This window comes from Nicotiana tabacum, chromosome 3 (assembly GCF_000715075.1).
Source record: "Nicotiana tabacum cultivar K326 chromosome 3, ASM71507v2, whole genome shotgun sequence".
NCBI lineage: Eukaryota > Viridiplantae > Streptophyta > Magnoliopsida > Solanales > Solanaceae > Nicotiana > Nicotiana tabacum.
The window spans coordinates 40,985,006-41,000,732 of NC_134082.1; the positions used below are offsets into that span (position 1 = coordinate 40,985,006).

Genomic DNA, 15,727 nt, shown 5'->3' on the forward strand with positions numbered 1-15,727 from the left:
AATATATGCTAAGGGAACGAAGCCCATGTGAAAATAATCAAATTATATAAAAAATCCTGAAATTGGTCCAACCCGACCCCCGGGCCCACGTCTCAAAATTCGATAAAAGTCACATCAATAGAATCTTTATCCTCCCACGAGTCCATACATACCAAGAACATCAAAATCCGACACAAACGACCCCTCAAATCCTCAAATCGAAGTCTCCAATTTCAAGCCCTAACTCCCCAATTTTAGGCTTTAGATTCCACGAATTTCATGTTTAATTAGGTAGAAATCACAATAGGATCGAGTATTAAGTCCATAAATCTTACCTCCAAGTGTTTCCCTTTGATTCCCTCTTCAATCCTTCTCAAAAAGCTCCAAAATCGCTCAAAAATGGTGGAAGTTAGACCCAAAATCGCGAACAATAGCTATTTAAACATTTTGCCCAGGTGACCTTTCCTTCTTCGCGAACGCGATCAAAGCCTCGCGTTCGCGAAGCACAAAAATCCGTTGACCACTTATTCCTTCTTCGCGAATGCGACCTCCTAGACGCTAATCTTCAGCTTCAGCTTCTTAGACTATCGTGAACGCGAAGCTTTAGCTTCTCAGACTATCGCGAACGCGAAGCTTTAGCTTCTCAGACTATCGCAAATGCCACACACCCATCGCGAACGCGAAGCACAATGACCAGGACCTCAACTGCTCCCATTTACTCTATGCGAACGCGGGAACCTCATCGCATTCGCGATGCACACAAAACCTCACCCTACGCGAACGCGGGACCAGCATCGCGAACGCGAAGGCCATATTTCTAGCCTCACTACTCATCCCTTCGTGAACACAAGAGCCCTCTCGCGAATGCGAAGGCCAAAAGTCTGCCCCAGAAGCAGCAGAAAATCTTCAACTTCCAAAACAAAGATTTGATCCGTTTAACCACCCGAAACTCACTCGAGGCCCTCGGGACCTCAACCAAACATGCCAATATATCCCATAACATCATTTAAACTTGTTCCAATCTTCGGAACACTCAAAACAATATCAAAACACCAAATCATCATCGGATTAAAGCCTAAGAAATTCCAAAACGTCCAAATTTCGCTTTCGATCAAAAAGTCTATCAAACCTCGTCCGAATGACCTGAAATTTTGCACACTCGTCATAAATGACACGACAGACCTATTCCAACTTCCGAAATTCATTTCCGACCCCTGTATCAAAATCTCCCTTATCAACCGGAAAACGCTAAAATTTCAATTTTGCCAATTCAAGCCTAAATCTACTCCGGACCTCCAAAACCCATTCCGATCACGCTCCTAAGTCCCAAATCACCTCCCGAAGCTATCCGAACCATCAGAATTCACATCCGAACCCTTTTTCACATAAGTCAACATCTGGTTGACTTTTCCAACCTAAGCGTACTCAAAAGAGACTAAGTGTGTCATTCTTTTCCAAAACCTCTTCGAGCCCGAACCAACCAACCCGATATCACAGGATACATCTGAACAAGACAATAAGAAGCAGAAATGGGGAAAGCAGAGCGGTAACCCATGAAACGACCGGCCGGGTCGTTACATCCTCCCCCTCTTAAACAAACGTTCGTCCTCGAACGAGTCAAGAAACATACTTGAAGCCTCAAATGAGTGAAGATATCTCCTCCGCATCTCCCGCTCGGTCTCCTAGGTATCCTCCTCCACGGGCCGACCTCTCCACTATACTTTCACTGAAGCTATATCCTTTGACCTCAATTTTCGAACCTGACGCTCTAAAATAGCCACTGGCTCCACATCATAAGTCAAATCTCCCTTTAATTGAACCGTGCTGAAATCCAAAACATGAGACGGATCGCCAATATACTTCCGGAGCATAGAAACATGAAATACCGGATGCACACTCGATAAGCTGGGTGGCAAAGCAAGCTCATAAGCCACCTCTCCAATCCTCCGAAGCACCTCAAAAGGCCCAATGAACCGAGGACTCAATTTACCCTTCTTCCCAAATCTCATAACATCCTTCATGGGTGAAACCTTCAATAGAACCTTCTCCCCAACCATGTAAGACACATCACAAACCTTCTTTTCAGCATAACTCTTTTGTCTCGACTGCGCTATACGAAGCCTCTCCTGAATCACCTTCACCTTGTCTAAAGCATCCTGCACCAAGTCTGTACCCAAAAGTTTAGCCTCGCGGGCCCAAACTAACCAATTGGTGATCTACACCGCCTCCCATATAAAGCCTCGTATGGAGCCATCTGAATACTCGTCTGATAACTGTTGTTATATGCAAACTCCGCGAGTGGTAGAAATTGATCCCATGAACCACCGAAGTCAATCACACAAGCGCGCAACATGTCCTCCAATATCTGAATAGTGCACTCGGACTGCCCGTTCGTCTGAGGGTGAAAAGCTGTGCTCAACTCAACCCGAGTACCTAACTCTCGCTGCACGGCCCTCCAAAACTGTGAAGTAAACTGAGTACCTCTATCTGAAATGATGGAAACTGGAACCCCATGCAGGCGAACAACCTCTCGGATATAAATCTCTGCTAACCGTTCTGAGGAATAGGTAGTACAAACAGGAATGAAGTGCGCGGATTTGGTCAGCCGATCCACAATTACCCAAATAGCATCCAACTTCTTCAAAGTCCGTGGGAGCCCAACTACAAAGTCCATGGTGATCCGCTCCCACTTCCACTCTGGAATATCCATCTACTAAGCAAGCCCCCTGGTCTCTGATGCTCATATTTCACCTGCTGACAATTGAGACACCGAGCTACATATCCCACAATGTCCTTCATTCTCCTCCACCAATAATGTTGTCTTAGATCCTGATTCATCTTTGCGGCACCCGGATGAATGGAATACCGCGAGCTATGGGCCTTCGCTAGAATCAACTCCGGAAGCCCATCCACATTGGGCACACATATCCGGCCCAACATCCTCAACACCCTATCATCACCAATAGTCACATCTCTGGCATCGTCGTGCTGAACAATGTCCTTAAGGACAAGCAAATGGGGATCATCATACTGGCGCTCTCTGATGCGATCAAATAAGGAAGACCGAGAAACCACACAAGCCAATACCCGACTGGACTCCGAAATATCCCAACTTCACGAACCGATTGGCCAAGGCCTGAACATCAGCTACAAGAGGTCTCTCCCCAACAGGAATATACGCCAAACTCCCCATACTCACTGCCTTCCTACTCAAGGCATCGGCCACCACATTGGCCTTTCTCGGATGGTACAAAATAGTAATATCATAGTCCTTTAGCAGCTCCAATCATCTCCGCTGCCTCAAATTGAGATCCTTCTGCTTGAACAAGTGCTGGAGGCTATGATGATCAGTAAACACCTCACAAGACACACCATACAAATAATGCCTCCAAATCTTCAATGCGTGAACAATGACAGCCAACTCTAGATCATGAACTCTTCTCACGGGGCTTCAACTGATGAGAAGCATAAGCAATAACTCTACCCTCCTGCATCAACACACACCTAATGCCTACTCTCTAAGCATCACAATACACTGTATATGAACCTGAAGCTGATGGCAAAACCAATACTGGAGTTGTGGTCAAGGCAGTCTTGAGCTTCTGGAAGCTCGCCTCACACTCATCCGACCACCTAAATAAAGCATCCTTCTGAGTCAATTTGGTCAAGGGTGATGTTATAGATGAAAATTCCTGAACGAACCGACGGTAATAACCCGCCAATCCAAGAAAGCTGCGAATCTCTGTGGCTGAGGACGGCTTGGGCCAACTCTGAACCGCCTCTATCTTCTTTGGATCAACCTGAATACCCTCGTTGGACACCACATGCCCCAGAAAGCCACCGAACTAAGCCAAAACTCACACTTGGAGAACTTGGCATAAAGCTTCTCCTCCCTCAACCTCTGCAACACAACTCTCAAATGCTCCGCGTGCTCCTCTTGGCTACACGAGTACACCAGAACATTATCAATGAAAACAATCACGAACGAGTCGAGATAAGGCCGAAACACGCTGTTCATCAAATGCATGAACGCTGCTGGGGCATTGGTCAGCCCAAAAGACATCACAAGGAACTCATAATGATCATATCGGGTCCGGAAAGTTGTCTTAAGAATATCCTAGTCCCTGGTGATACCCTGAACGGAGATCAATCTTGGAGAACACCCTCGCTCCCTGAAGCTGGTCAAACAAATCATCGATACGAGGCAAAGGATACTTGTTCTTGATTGTAACTTTGTTCAACTGCCTGTAATCAATGCACATTCTCATCGTGCCATCCTTCGTCTTCACAAATAGAACAAGAGCACCCCACAACGACACACTAGGCCGTATAAACCCCTTATCAAGGAGTTCCTGAAGCGCTCCTTCAATTCTTTTAACTCTGCCGGTGCCATACGATACGGTGGAATGGAAATGGGCTGAGTGGCCGGCACCAAATCAATACTAATGTCAATATCCCTGTCCGGTGGCATGCCTGATTTGTCTGCATGAAAAACATCGGGAAAATCCCCCACCACAGGAACAAAATCAATACTAGGAGTCTCTGCACTGACATATCTCACAAAGGCTAAGTACGAAAGACAACCTTTCCCAACCATCCCCTAGGCCTTCAAGAACGAAATCACCCTATTGGGGACAAAATCATTCGAACCTTGCCACTCAACCTGTGGCACACCCGGCATAGCCAACATCACTGTCTTAGCATGACAATCCAAAATAGCACGACACAGAGACAGCCAATCCATGCCCAATATCACATCAAAGTCTACTATACAAAGCAACAATAGGTCCACTCGGGTCTCCAGACCCCCAATAGTCACCACACACGACCGGTACACATGGTCCACAACAATAGTATCGCCCACCAGAGTAGATACACAAACAGATGAAATAAGAGACTCACGGGGCGTATCCAAATAACGAGCAAAATATGATGACACATGAAAAAATGGAACCGGGATCAAATAACACAGAGGCATCTCTGTGGCAGACTGAGACAATACCTATAATCACAGCATCTGAAGCAATAGCATCAGGTCTAGCTGGGAGTGCATAGAAACGGGCCTGACCACCACCTGATCGACCGCCCCCTCTGGGACGACCCCTAGCTGACTGACCCCCACCCCTAGCTGCCTGAGCGGGTGGTGAAGTAACTGGAGCTGAAGTAGAGGGTTGACCCCTCTGTTGAGATGGACCCTCAAGAAGACGAGGACATTGCCTCATATGTCCAAACTCTTCACACTCGTAACAACTCCCTAGTGCGGGGAACAGGGACTGAAGGGAACCCCTGGCATCGGAATGACCAGTAGAAGGACCTGGCATGGAAGAACCCTGAACAGATGGAGCACGAGACGAACTCTGGGCTGGTAGGGCACTGAGTGATGAATGACCCTGATGTGAGATGTGAGAACCATGGCCCGATGACTCCCCACGATGAACTGTGCGAGCTGATTGAGCATGTCTGAATAGATGACCTCTTCCGTGCTGAAACTGGCCTCTCGAAGGAGCTCCACCAAAACTACCAGATCCCCGAGGGCTCTTGGCCTCCCTCTCATCTCGCTCCTGGCGACGAACCGACTTAATCTCGCGAGCGATATCAACAACCTCCTCAAAAGTAGCACCTGACACCCTCTCCCTGGTCATGAGAATCTGAAGCTGATATGTGAAGCCATCAACGAACCTCCAGATCCTCTCACTGTCCGTAGGAACCAACCAAACAGCATGACAAGCTAACTCTGAGAACCTCATCTCATACTGCGTCACAGTAATATCAACCTGACGCAACTGCTCGAATTGCCTGCGCAACTCCTCTCTGCGAGACTGTGGCACATACTTCTCCAAAAAGAGAACGGAGAACTGCTGCCAGGTAAGAGGCGCTACATCAACAGACCTACGCCTCTCATAAACCTCCCACCAAGTAAAGGCAGCTCCAGAAAATTGAAAAGTAGTAAATGCTACACCACTGGTCTCCAGAATACCCGCTGTACGAAGAATCCTCTGACACATGTCCAAGAAACCCTGGGCATCCTCGCCCTCTGTGCCATTGAAAGTCGGAGGCTGAAGTCTACCAAACCTCTCCAATCGACGCTGCTCGTCGTTAGGCATAACTGGTACCACATACTCCTGAGCTGGTGCAACCGGCTGGGCTGGAGGTGCCCCCGGTGTCTGAAGTCCCTGCACAACCTGCTCAGGTGTGCGAGCAACGGGAGTCTAAGTACCTCCCCCAACCTGAGAAGTAGCTGCGGCCGTAGTAACTGAGACTGCTTGAGCCAAGCCAGTGCACACTGATAGAATCTGGGCTAAGGCCTCTTGAAGGCCTGGAATCACAATAGGCACAGCTGGTGCCTGAGCTGGTGTTGCTGGAGCTTCCACAACTAGGACCTGATCCTGAATTGGGGTGGCTGGTGGATCTGCAGGTGCTGCCCTAGTTGCTGTGCGGGCTACACCACTGCCCCTACCACAGCCTTGACCGCGACCTCGGCCTGTAGTGGCCCCAACTGGTGGTACTGGTGGTCGTCCGTCCTGACCAGTAGCATGTGTCCTCACCATCTGTGAGAAAATAGAATAACAGAAGTTTAGTGCTAGAATTAACAGATTCGCACGACAGGAATTTCAAGAATGTGAAGTTTTTCCTAAAGGTTCTACAGCCTTCCGAGGATAAATACAGATGTCTCCGTACCGATCCGCGAGACTCTACTAAATCGGCTCATAACTCGCGAGACCTATGTAATTTAGGCTCTGATATCAACTTGTCACGACCCCAAATACCCCGGTCGTGATGTCGCCTATCATAGTACTAGGCCAACCAACCCAACATTTAACCACAGTGAATTCTTTTTATAAAACCATTTTTCTAAAACCAATTAAGTCTCAAATTCTCATACGAAATATATAAATCAACGGAAATGTGCGGAAATCAGTACAAAATATACCAACACAGCCCAACAAACCGGTGTCACTAGTCATGAGCCTCTAAATACAACCAAGACACTGTCTGAGTAATACAAAATAAGTCCGAAACAACAAAATACTAAAATAGGAAGGAGGAAGGCGGGACTGCGAACGCCGTGCAGCTACCTTGCGATCTCCGGATAAACTTGAGAGTGCTGGAAGCTCTCACTTTAATGCTCGGGCACCTGGATCTACACACAAGGTGCAAGGAGTAACGTGAGTACACCAACTCAGTAAGTAACTAGAGTAAATAAGGTTCGAGTGCAGTGACGAGCAGTTAAAAATCATATAATAAGTCTCAACAGAAATATCAAGTCAAATTCTAAAATTTAAAAGCCAGTCATCTCGTAAAACTTCAGTTTCAATTAAAAATCCTTTGAAAACATTTATCCAACATTTTTCAACAGAGGCTCAGTATAAAAGAAGAGTGAAAGTAACAAAAGTCATAAACAAGCCCCTAGGGCAAGGTATCACTCATAAATATAGCCTCTCGGTCAAGCCTCTCGGTCACTCGTGACTCGGCTCTCGTCACACATTACTCACACTCAACACTCCGGCTCAATAATATCTCATAATAATAGTAATCATAATAACCGCTGCGGCGTGCAGCCCGATCCATAGTTTATAGTCGACTACGCTCACTAGGGGTGCATAGACTCCGGAGGGGCTCCTACAACCCAAGCGTCATATCGCTGCGGCGCGCAGCTCGATCCAATATATATCGCTGCGGCGCGCAGCCCAATCCATATGTATATCCTTGCGGCGTGCAACTTGATCCATATATATAATATCGCTGTGGCGTGCAGCCCGATCCATAATAGATATATAATCCTAACCATTAGGTCCTAAACCTCTCTCAGTCATTAACCTCACGGCCACTCGTGCATATCAGAGAAAAATCAAGGAACTCAGCCCAAACAGTTTTCATATATTAAGAAATAGAGTGATGAAACCAATTTTAAACAAATAACAGGTAAAACATGACTGAGGATATGCTTTCAAATCAAACAGAGTGAGGAAAATAGTAAAAATACCCCTAAGGGTCTAAACAGGTCGGTACAAGGCCCCAAGCACGGCGTACAGCCCAACATATAGTATCAATCTAAAAAATACGGGATATCATAAGATTTCAAATCAAATACGCGGCTTAATAGTCGCTACGGGACGGACCGAGTCACAATCCCTATCGGTGCACACCCACACGCTCGTCACCTAGCATGTTCATCACCTCATTTATCAAAACAATACAAAATACGGGATTTTATACCCTCAGGTCCAGATTTACAATGGTTACTTAATACTACTCGACGACGCCCTTGCCTCTCGACACGGCCTCAACTCGCGTCGAATCTATCCAAAATCAGAATCATAACGTCAATATATGCTAAGGGAATGAAGCCCATGCGAAAATAATCAAATATATCACAAATCCCGAAATTGGTCCAACCCGACCCCTCGGGCCCACGTCTCAAAATTCGATAAAAGTCACTTCAATAGAATCCTTATCCTCCCACGAGTCCATACATACAAAGAATATCAAAATCCGACCACAAGCGACCCCTCAAATCCTCAAATTAAAGTCTCCAATCTCAAACCCTAACTCCCCAATTTTAGGCTTTAGATTCCACGAATTTCATGTTTAATTAGGTAGAAATCACAATAGGATCGAGTCTTAAGTCCATAAATTTTACCTCCAAGTGTTTCCCTTTGATTCTCTCTTCAATTCTTCTCAAAAAGCTCCAAAATCGCTCAAAAATGGTGAAAGTTAGACCCAAAATTGCAAACAATGGCTATTTAAACATTCTGCCCAGGTGACCTTTCCTTCTTCGCGAACGCGGTCAAAGCCTCGTGTTCACGAAGCACATAAATCCGTTGACCACTTATTCCTTCTTCGCGAACGCGACCTCCTGGACGCGAACACGAAGCTTCAGCTTCTCAGACTATCGCGAACGCGACACACCCAGCGAGAACGCGAAGCACAATGACCAGGACCCTAGCTGCTCCCATTTACTCTACGCGACCGCGGGAACCACACAGAACCTCACCCTTCGCGAACACGAAGGCCAAATTTCCAGCCTCACTACTCATCCCTTCGCGAACGCGAGAGCCCTCTTGCGAACGCGAAGGCCAAAAGTTTGCAACAGAAGCAACAGAAAATCTGCAACTTTCAAAACAAGGATTTGATCCTTTTAACCACCCGAAACTTACCCTCGGCCCTCGGGACCTCAACCAAATATGCCAACATATCCCATAACATCATTCAAACTTGTTCCAATCTTCGGAACACTCAAAACAATATCAAAACACCAAATCATCATCGGATTCAAGCCTAAGAAATTACAAAACTTCCAAATTCTGCTTTCGATCAAAAAGTCTATTAAACCTCGCCCGAATGACCTGAAATTTTGCACACACGTCACAAATGACACGACGGACCTACTCCAACTTCCGGAATTCCATTCCGACCCCTATATCAAAATTTTCCCTATCAACCGGAAAACGCCAAAATTCCAATTTCGCCAATTCAAGTTAATTATACTCGGGACCTCCAAAATCCATTCTGATCATGCTTCTAAGTCCCAAATTACCTCCCGAAGCTATCCGAACCATCAGAATTCACATCCGAGCCTTTTTTCACATAAGTCAACATACGGTTGACTTTTCCAACCTAAGCTTACTCAAAAGAAACTAAGTGTCTCATTCCTTTCCAAAACCTCTCCGAGCCCGAACCAACTAAGCCGATATCACATAATACAGCTGAACAAGATAATAAGAAGCAGAAATGGGGAAAAAAAGGAGCGGTAACCCATGAAACGACCGGCTGGATCGTTACAACATGGCTGCAAGTGGAAGAAGGGAATCTTTCCTCTCATATGATTGAGTGTGTAAATGGCAGATTCTTAAATGTTGGATCTAGAAAGGTCTAATCACTGTAACTTTGTGATTAGGAGAAATATAGTGTTCTTGCACCCTATATTAGGGTGATTAAAGACATGTATGATGGAGCTAAGACTCGGGTTAGGACAGTAGGAGGCGACTCTGAACAATTTCCAGTTATTACGGGGTTGCACCAAGGGTCTGCGCTCAGCCCATTCCTATTTGCCCTGGTGATGGATGCACTGACTCATCATATTCAAGGGGAGGTTCCATGGTGCATGCTATTTGCTGATGACATTATTCTAATTGACGAGACAAGAGGCGGCATCAGCGAGAGGCTAGAGATTTGGAGACATGCTCTTGAGTCTAAAGGTTTCAAGTTGAGTAGGACGAAGACGGAATTCCTCGAGTGCAAATTTGGAGTTGAGCCGACGGAAGCGGGAGTTGAAGTGAGGCTTGACTCTCAAGTCATTCCCAAGAAAGGTAGTTTCAAGTACCTTGGATCGGTTATTCAGGGGATCGGGGAGATTGACGAGGATGTCACACACCGTATAGGGGTGGGGTGGATGAAGTGGAGGTTAGCGTCGGGAGTCTTGTGTGACAAGAAAGTGCCACCGTTACTAAAAGGAAAGTTTTATAGAGCAGTGGTTAGGCCTGCCATGTTGTATGGAACTGAATGTTGGCCGGTAAAGAACTCACACACCCAGAAGATGAAAGTAGCAGAGATGAGGATGTTGAGGTGGATGTGCGGGCATACAAGGATGGATAAGATTAGGAATGAAGATATTCGAGAGAAGGTGGGTGTGGCCCCCATGGAGGACAAGATGCGGGAAGTGAGACTCAGATGGTTCGGGCACATTCAGAGGAGGAGCACTGATGCACCGGTGAGGAGGTGTGAGCGACTGGCTGTAGTGGGCATGCGGAGAGGTAGAGGGAGACCTAAGAAGTATTGGGGAGAGGTGATCAGACATGACATGGCACGACTTAGGATTACTGAGGACATGGCCCTTGATAGGGATTTATGGAGGTCGAGCATTAGGGTTGTAGGTTAGGGGAGAGTGTGAATATTTCTACAGCACAATAGAGGGAGACTATCCAGTTAGGAGTTAGACTAGGAATGTCATTAGGCGTCTATTGATGCAGGGCTTTACCTTCTAGTTGTACTATACCAGCCATCTATTTCGTATTTTCGTTGTCGTATCCTGTATTTCATATTTCATATCTCTTATATATTGTTGCTGTTTTATTACGCATTTTTACGGTACTAATGTATCATCTCCTATTGCTTCTTTTGAGCCAAGGGTCTCCTGGAAACAGCCTCTCTACCCTTCGGAGTAGGGGTAAGGTCTGCGTACATACTACCCTCCCCAGACCCCACTTGTGGGATTATACTGGGTCGTTGTTGTTGTTGTTGTTGATAATGATGCTTCAACTTCTCTATGATCTCCCACCCTTTGGCTCTAACCCGGATCACTTAAAATGGAACTTGCATTCCAAAGGTGTCTTCGCTGTAAAAAGCTGCTACTATTCTTTCTCTAGCTCTTCAGCTTCTCCCATTGTCTGGCCTTGGAAAACAATTTGGAGGAACAAGGCCCCATATAAAGTGAAATGTTTCACTTGGATAGTGGCAAACGGCAAATGTCTCACCTTAGACAACTTGCAGAAGAGAGGCTTCCAGTTGTGTAACCGATGCGTCCTCTGCAAAGAAAATGAGGAAGATGTTCATCACCTCTTCCTTCATTGCAAAGCTTCCCGTCATCTCTGGAATCTGGTTTTCAACATCCTAGGTATCAAATGGTGCATGCCTCGAACCTTTTTGGAATTCCTGTTTGCTTGGCGTAGGAAAGGAATCGCAAAACCTCTCATTGCTATTTGGAATGCCATTCCTGCCATCATTTGCTGGATTATTTGGAACTAGAGAAATGCTAGAATTTTTGAAGACAAGAATCAATCGGTTCTCAAGCGTAAAGACAATTGCATATTCTTGCTTAGTTTTTGGTGCAACATGGTAGCGGCAAATTTGTTAGAGCCAGATGCTATACTGGATTTTATCTGTTCATTACATTCTCTGTGATGCACATAGCCTTTTTTGGATGTACTCTCCAGTTTTTGCTGTCTTGCATCAATAAATCTTACATTTATCAAAAAAAGAAGAAGTATAGATTACCCTTGTCAACTAAAGCTGAAATTTTGAGAAGTCTAGGATTCTTGGTCATAGTCCATTTACAATATGTCACCCTATACTGAGCTTGGTGAACCATCCACTTGTTTTTGTCCAACTCTTTATTTTGATAATATTCTTAGGTGGCTCTCTTACCTATTGTTCATCTCCATACTATGTATCACTCTTGACGTCAATATGAGTTCTTTTGGTGCTTAAAACATTAAAATTGTAGCAGCAATGGTCCATCTTCATTACCTCTCAATTTACATCTATAGTAAAATGTTCTCTTTCCTTGCTGTGGAGTTGGGTCATTTATAGCCCATTCATTTCCTTCTCAGGACTGAAACAGAGTATGTCAGCCAGATGCTGACAAAGATCAAACGGTTTGCGCAACACCATTCCTGTCATGTTTGGTTTGTTGCACATCCGAGACAGGTTGGTTGACTTAAATTGTTGTGTTACTGCTGCTTTGCTGCCTTTCTTTAAAATTCAATAATATCAATGACCATCAAACATGTTTTGCCAGTTGCATCATTGGGTAGGAGGTCCTCCAAATCTGTACGATATTAGCGGAAGTGCACACTTCATAAACAAATGTGACAATGGTATTGTTATTCACCGTAACAGAGACCCTTCGGCTGGCCCTGTGGATCAAGTGCAGGTTTGATTTGCTTAGTTATGATCATTATTTGTTTACCTTAGATTTGAATATCGCTAAAAGTTCATTTACGTAACTCTAGGTCTGTGTAAGAAAGGTGCGGAATAAAGTTAGTGGAACAATTGGTGATGCCTTCTTGTCATATGACAGGTACTTGGGTTTTTTATGCCAACTCCTACACATTATTAGGAGTCTTATGTTACTATTTCTTCTTGCAACATACCATGTACTAAGGACTCAGAATGAAACCGGATCTCTTTATATTTTTAATGTGATCTAATAGCTAATTTACTTCTGCGAAATATTTTCTTTTGCTGATTTTACTACAAAATGAAGGATGTTTCTTGAGAGTGCTGGAATTGGTGTAAATCAACACCTTTTTTTGCCAAATAAAAGCAAACTTCGCTTATCTTTGGAACTTGGTGCCTCATTGCCCCTCACTTCGGATGAAAACTCATGAAAGAGAATCTGTTCAGAATAGCAACTTCTTGAAGTGTGAAATGTTGTGATTTGACGTTGTTTGCTTCTCTACTTTGCAGGGTTACTGGTGAATTCATGGACCTTGACGAGCACCCAAGCAAAGGCTAGTAAATTCTGGCTGTTCCTCCATTTTGGAAGGTAATGCGTGTGCGATACTTGACTTTTGATGGAAGATCACAGCTCCTACAAGAAGTTGGAGCCATACTTTGAGTGGAAAATCAGGCGGAAAAATCTCAGTGATTGCCCATTGGTTGGAAACATATATGTAACGGAGCATTATGCAGAGTTATGTTCTCTGTAGTGGAGGATCTTTTAAGATAAGGTAACAAGCGACATATTAAGCTGCACGAAATCTGTTGCGCCTTAAGAGTATCCATCATCTTAGGGTATACCCTTACAGGGTGACACAAGATCGAAGTGTTGGATGCCTTAAAACTTTTCCCCAGCTTCAGCTATTGTAAATTATTTACAAAGTGCAGATAGGCAAATAGTCAGTGCTTAGGTGAGCAGATATCATGTTGTCAAGTAACAAATGTACGTGTAATTATAAAAAACTTATAGTTTCTTTTCTATTTTGGTGGCTTATTTCTGATAATTATTGGTATCAACTGTTGAGGCGGTTTGTATTTCTGTTACTTCACCAATCTGTAAAATTAGTTGTGTTGCCAACATGTTAATGATTGTGACGTGGTACTGTCTCCGCTGATCTATAATTGGCTCTTGTGGAAATCTTTAATTTGTTTTGATGGCTTATTAATGACTGAAGGTTGGCATTCGGTTATCCTTCTTCACGGACAATGGTGAACCAAAATCCCGTTGCCCTATCAATTTTAAAATATTACAGACATACACATATCTGTGTGTGTTTGTAATAGACAGATCACTTTTAACAGTCTGCCAGGAGAGGGAATTTGGAGAGGGGAAGGGGGAGAAGTGTATTATTATTTTCGGAGATGAAACTGAACATTGATATTTATATATATACTAGTTCTACAAAGCCCATGCTGAGCACGGGCCCAAAATCCAAGGCAATAAAGTTCATCATAATGGTTTTACTTAATAATAATAATAACAATAATAATAATAATAATTTGTGCAACATTTTTAGGCATAACTTTTTTAAGATCATCGCTTAACCATTTATTATTCATTATTTATGTTTTCTGATCATATCATTATATAATTTATTAAAAGAAATATTTATTAGAAAGCAAGCATGCTAAGGAATAAGCAGATATCAAAGGGACAAAGGTAACTTAATATTTAGTAACATAACTTAAAAGGTAACTTAATATTTAATAACATAACTTAAAGTATGCAGAAATGATTCCAAATGGACTAAATCATAAATTAGAGTAGATATTTTAATATTTGATGAATTTGTGGGCATATAATTTCTAATTAGAGGTCAAAATAAAGAAGCTATTTTAATAAATTATTTTGGTATTTATTGATTAACTACTCATAATTTCATATGACCATAGTTTATGCTAGAAAAAATATGGTGATTAAAGTCTAGGTTTAGATGAAATTCAAAATGACCCAAATTCATTAAAACAAAGTCCAAGAATTAACTTAGTTTGTCATTAACTCATTAATGCTTCATTTTTAAAAGAAAATTCTGCTACCCGACCAATTAAGGATTATATGAATTTTGACAAATTAAATTGTTTTAAGAAACAAAAAATATCTTTGTTTCAATAGCATGTGATCATCAACCATATTTAATAAATATGAGATTACAAGTTGATCACTTGCTAAGCACCTCTCCCTTTTCCTCTGTTCTATCCCCACTTAATTAAGTAAATTGGATAAAATTTAAATATTTTTTATTTTATTTTCAAGATTCTAATTTATTAATTTTTTAAAAAGTTTTGAAATTTATTTTCTATTGTACTAAATTTATATTTTCAAAAATAATTTTTCTATTAAAAATAAGATCGAAGAGATATTATTATAATTTTAGAATTACTAAGAAAATTTGATCGACTGAGTACTCTCCCAATATCAAATGAGTTCTTCAAGATTATTGTTATCAACATTTTAGATTTATCTTTGTGCATAATTATTCATCATCATTCACAACTTTTCAAGCATTTTTGAAGGATTCAAAGTTTAATATATTTACCAAATTAAATATAGGAACCTAAGCAAAAAAGTAATAAAGTAGGGGCAAAAAACTTATGGTACATACTTCACCTGCAAAGACTTAGGTTAAGGAACTATGTATTACCAAAGGATTTGAAAGAATCTTGATTTATTGAAAAACGTAATTTAGTATATGAAGTAATAAATAGCAAATACAAGGACATATTTGAAAAAACAAATCCTTTTGGTTGGCAAGCAAACAAGATAGTTATAATGTAACTAAATAGTGCAATTTTTTTTGCATGGTCCCTTATATATAGTAGTAGTAAATTCGGATGTCCCTGAAGGGACTACTGAACATTGCTGACAAATTCTAGTAGTTCTCGGTAGAAATGATCATTTGACGAGACTGATCATTGATGACTTTACAAACCTAAACTTTGCTGGCAATCATTTACACTTTTATATTTGTTCGAAGTGGAATTAATGCTACCTTGTCACCAGGGGTGTACAAAGGAAACCGACAAATTG

The 15,727-nt window shown here is 42.8% G+C and overlaps 1 protein-coding gene across 3 annotated transcripts in view; it reads left to right on the plus strand.

Moving 5' to 3' along the window:
* LOC107826455 (twinkle homolog protein, chloroplastic/mitochondrial) overlaps window positions 1-13,818 on the plus strand; it is a 37,021-nt gene extending 23,203 nt beyond the window's left edge. For 2 of the 3 annotated variants that reach the window (XM_016653437.2, XM_075249361.1), the window contains 4 exons: window positions 12,309-12,405; window positions 12,497-12,631; window positions 12,711-12,778; window positions 13,168-13,818. In XM_016653437.2, coding sequence (XP_016508923.1) covers window positions 12,309-12,405; window positions 12,497-12,631; window positions 12,711-12,778; window positions 13,168-13,216 — 349 coding nt within the window. In that variant the 3' untranslated portion in view covers window positions 13,217-13,818. Of the gene's footprint in view, window positions 1-12,288; window positions 12,406-12,496; window positions 12,632-12,710; window positions 12,779-13,167 lie in introns of all 3 variants that reach the window. The other variant, XR_012707484.1, reaches the window with a different exon arrangement.
* Window positions 13,819-15,727: the final 1,909 nt, after the last annotated feature.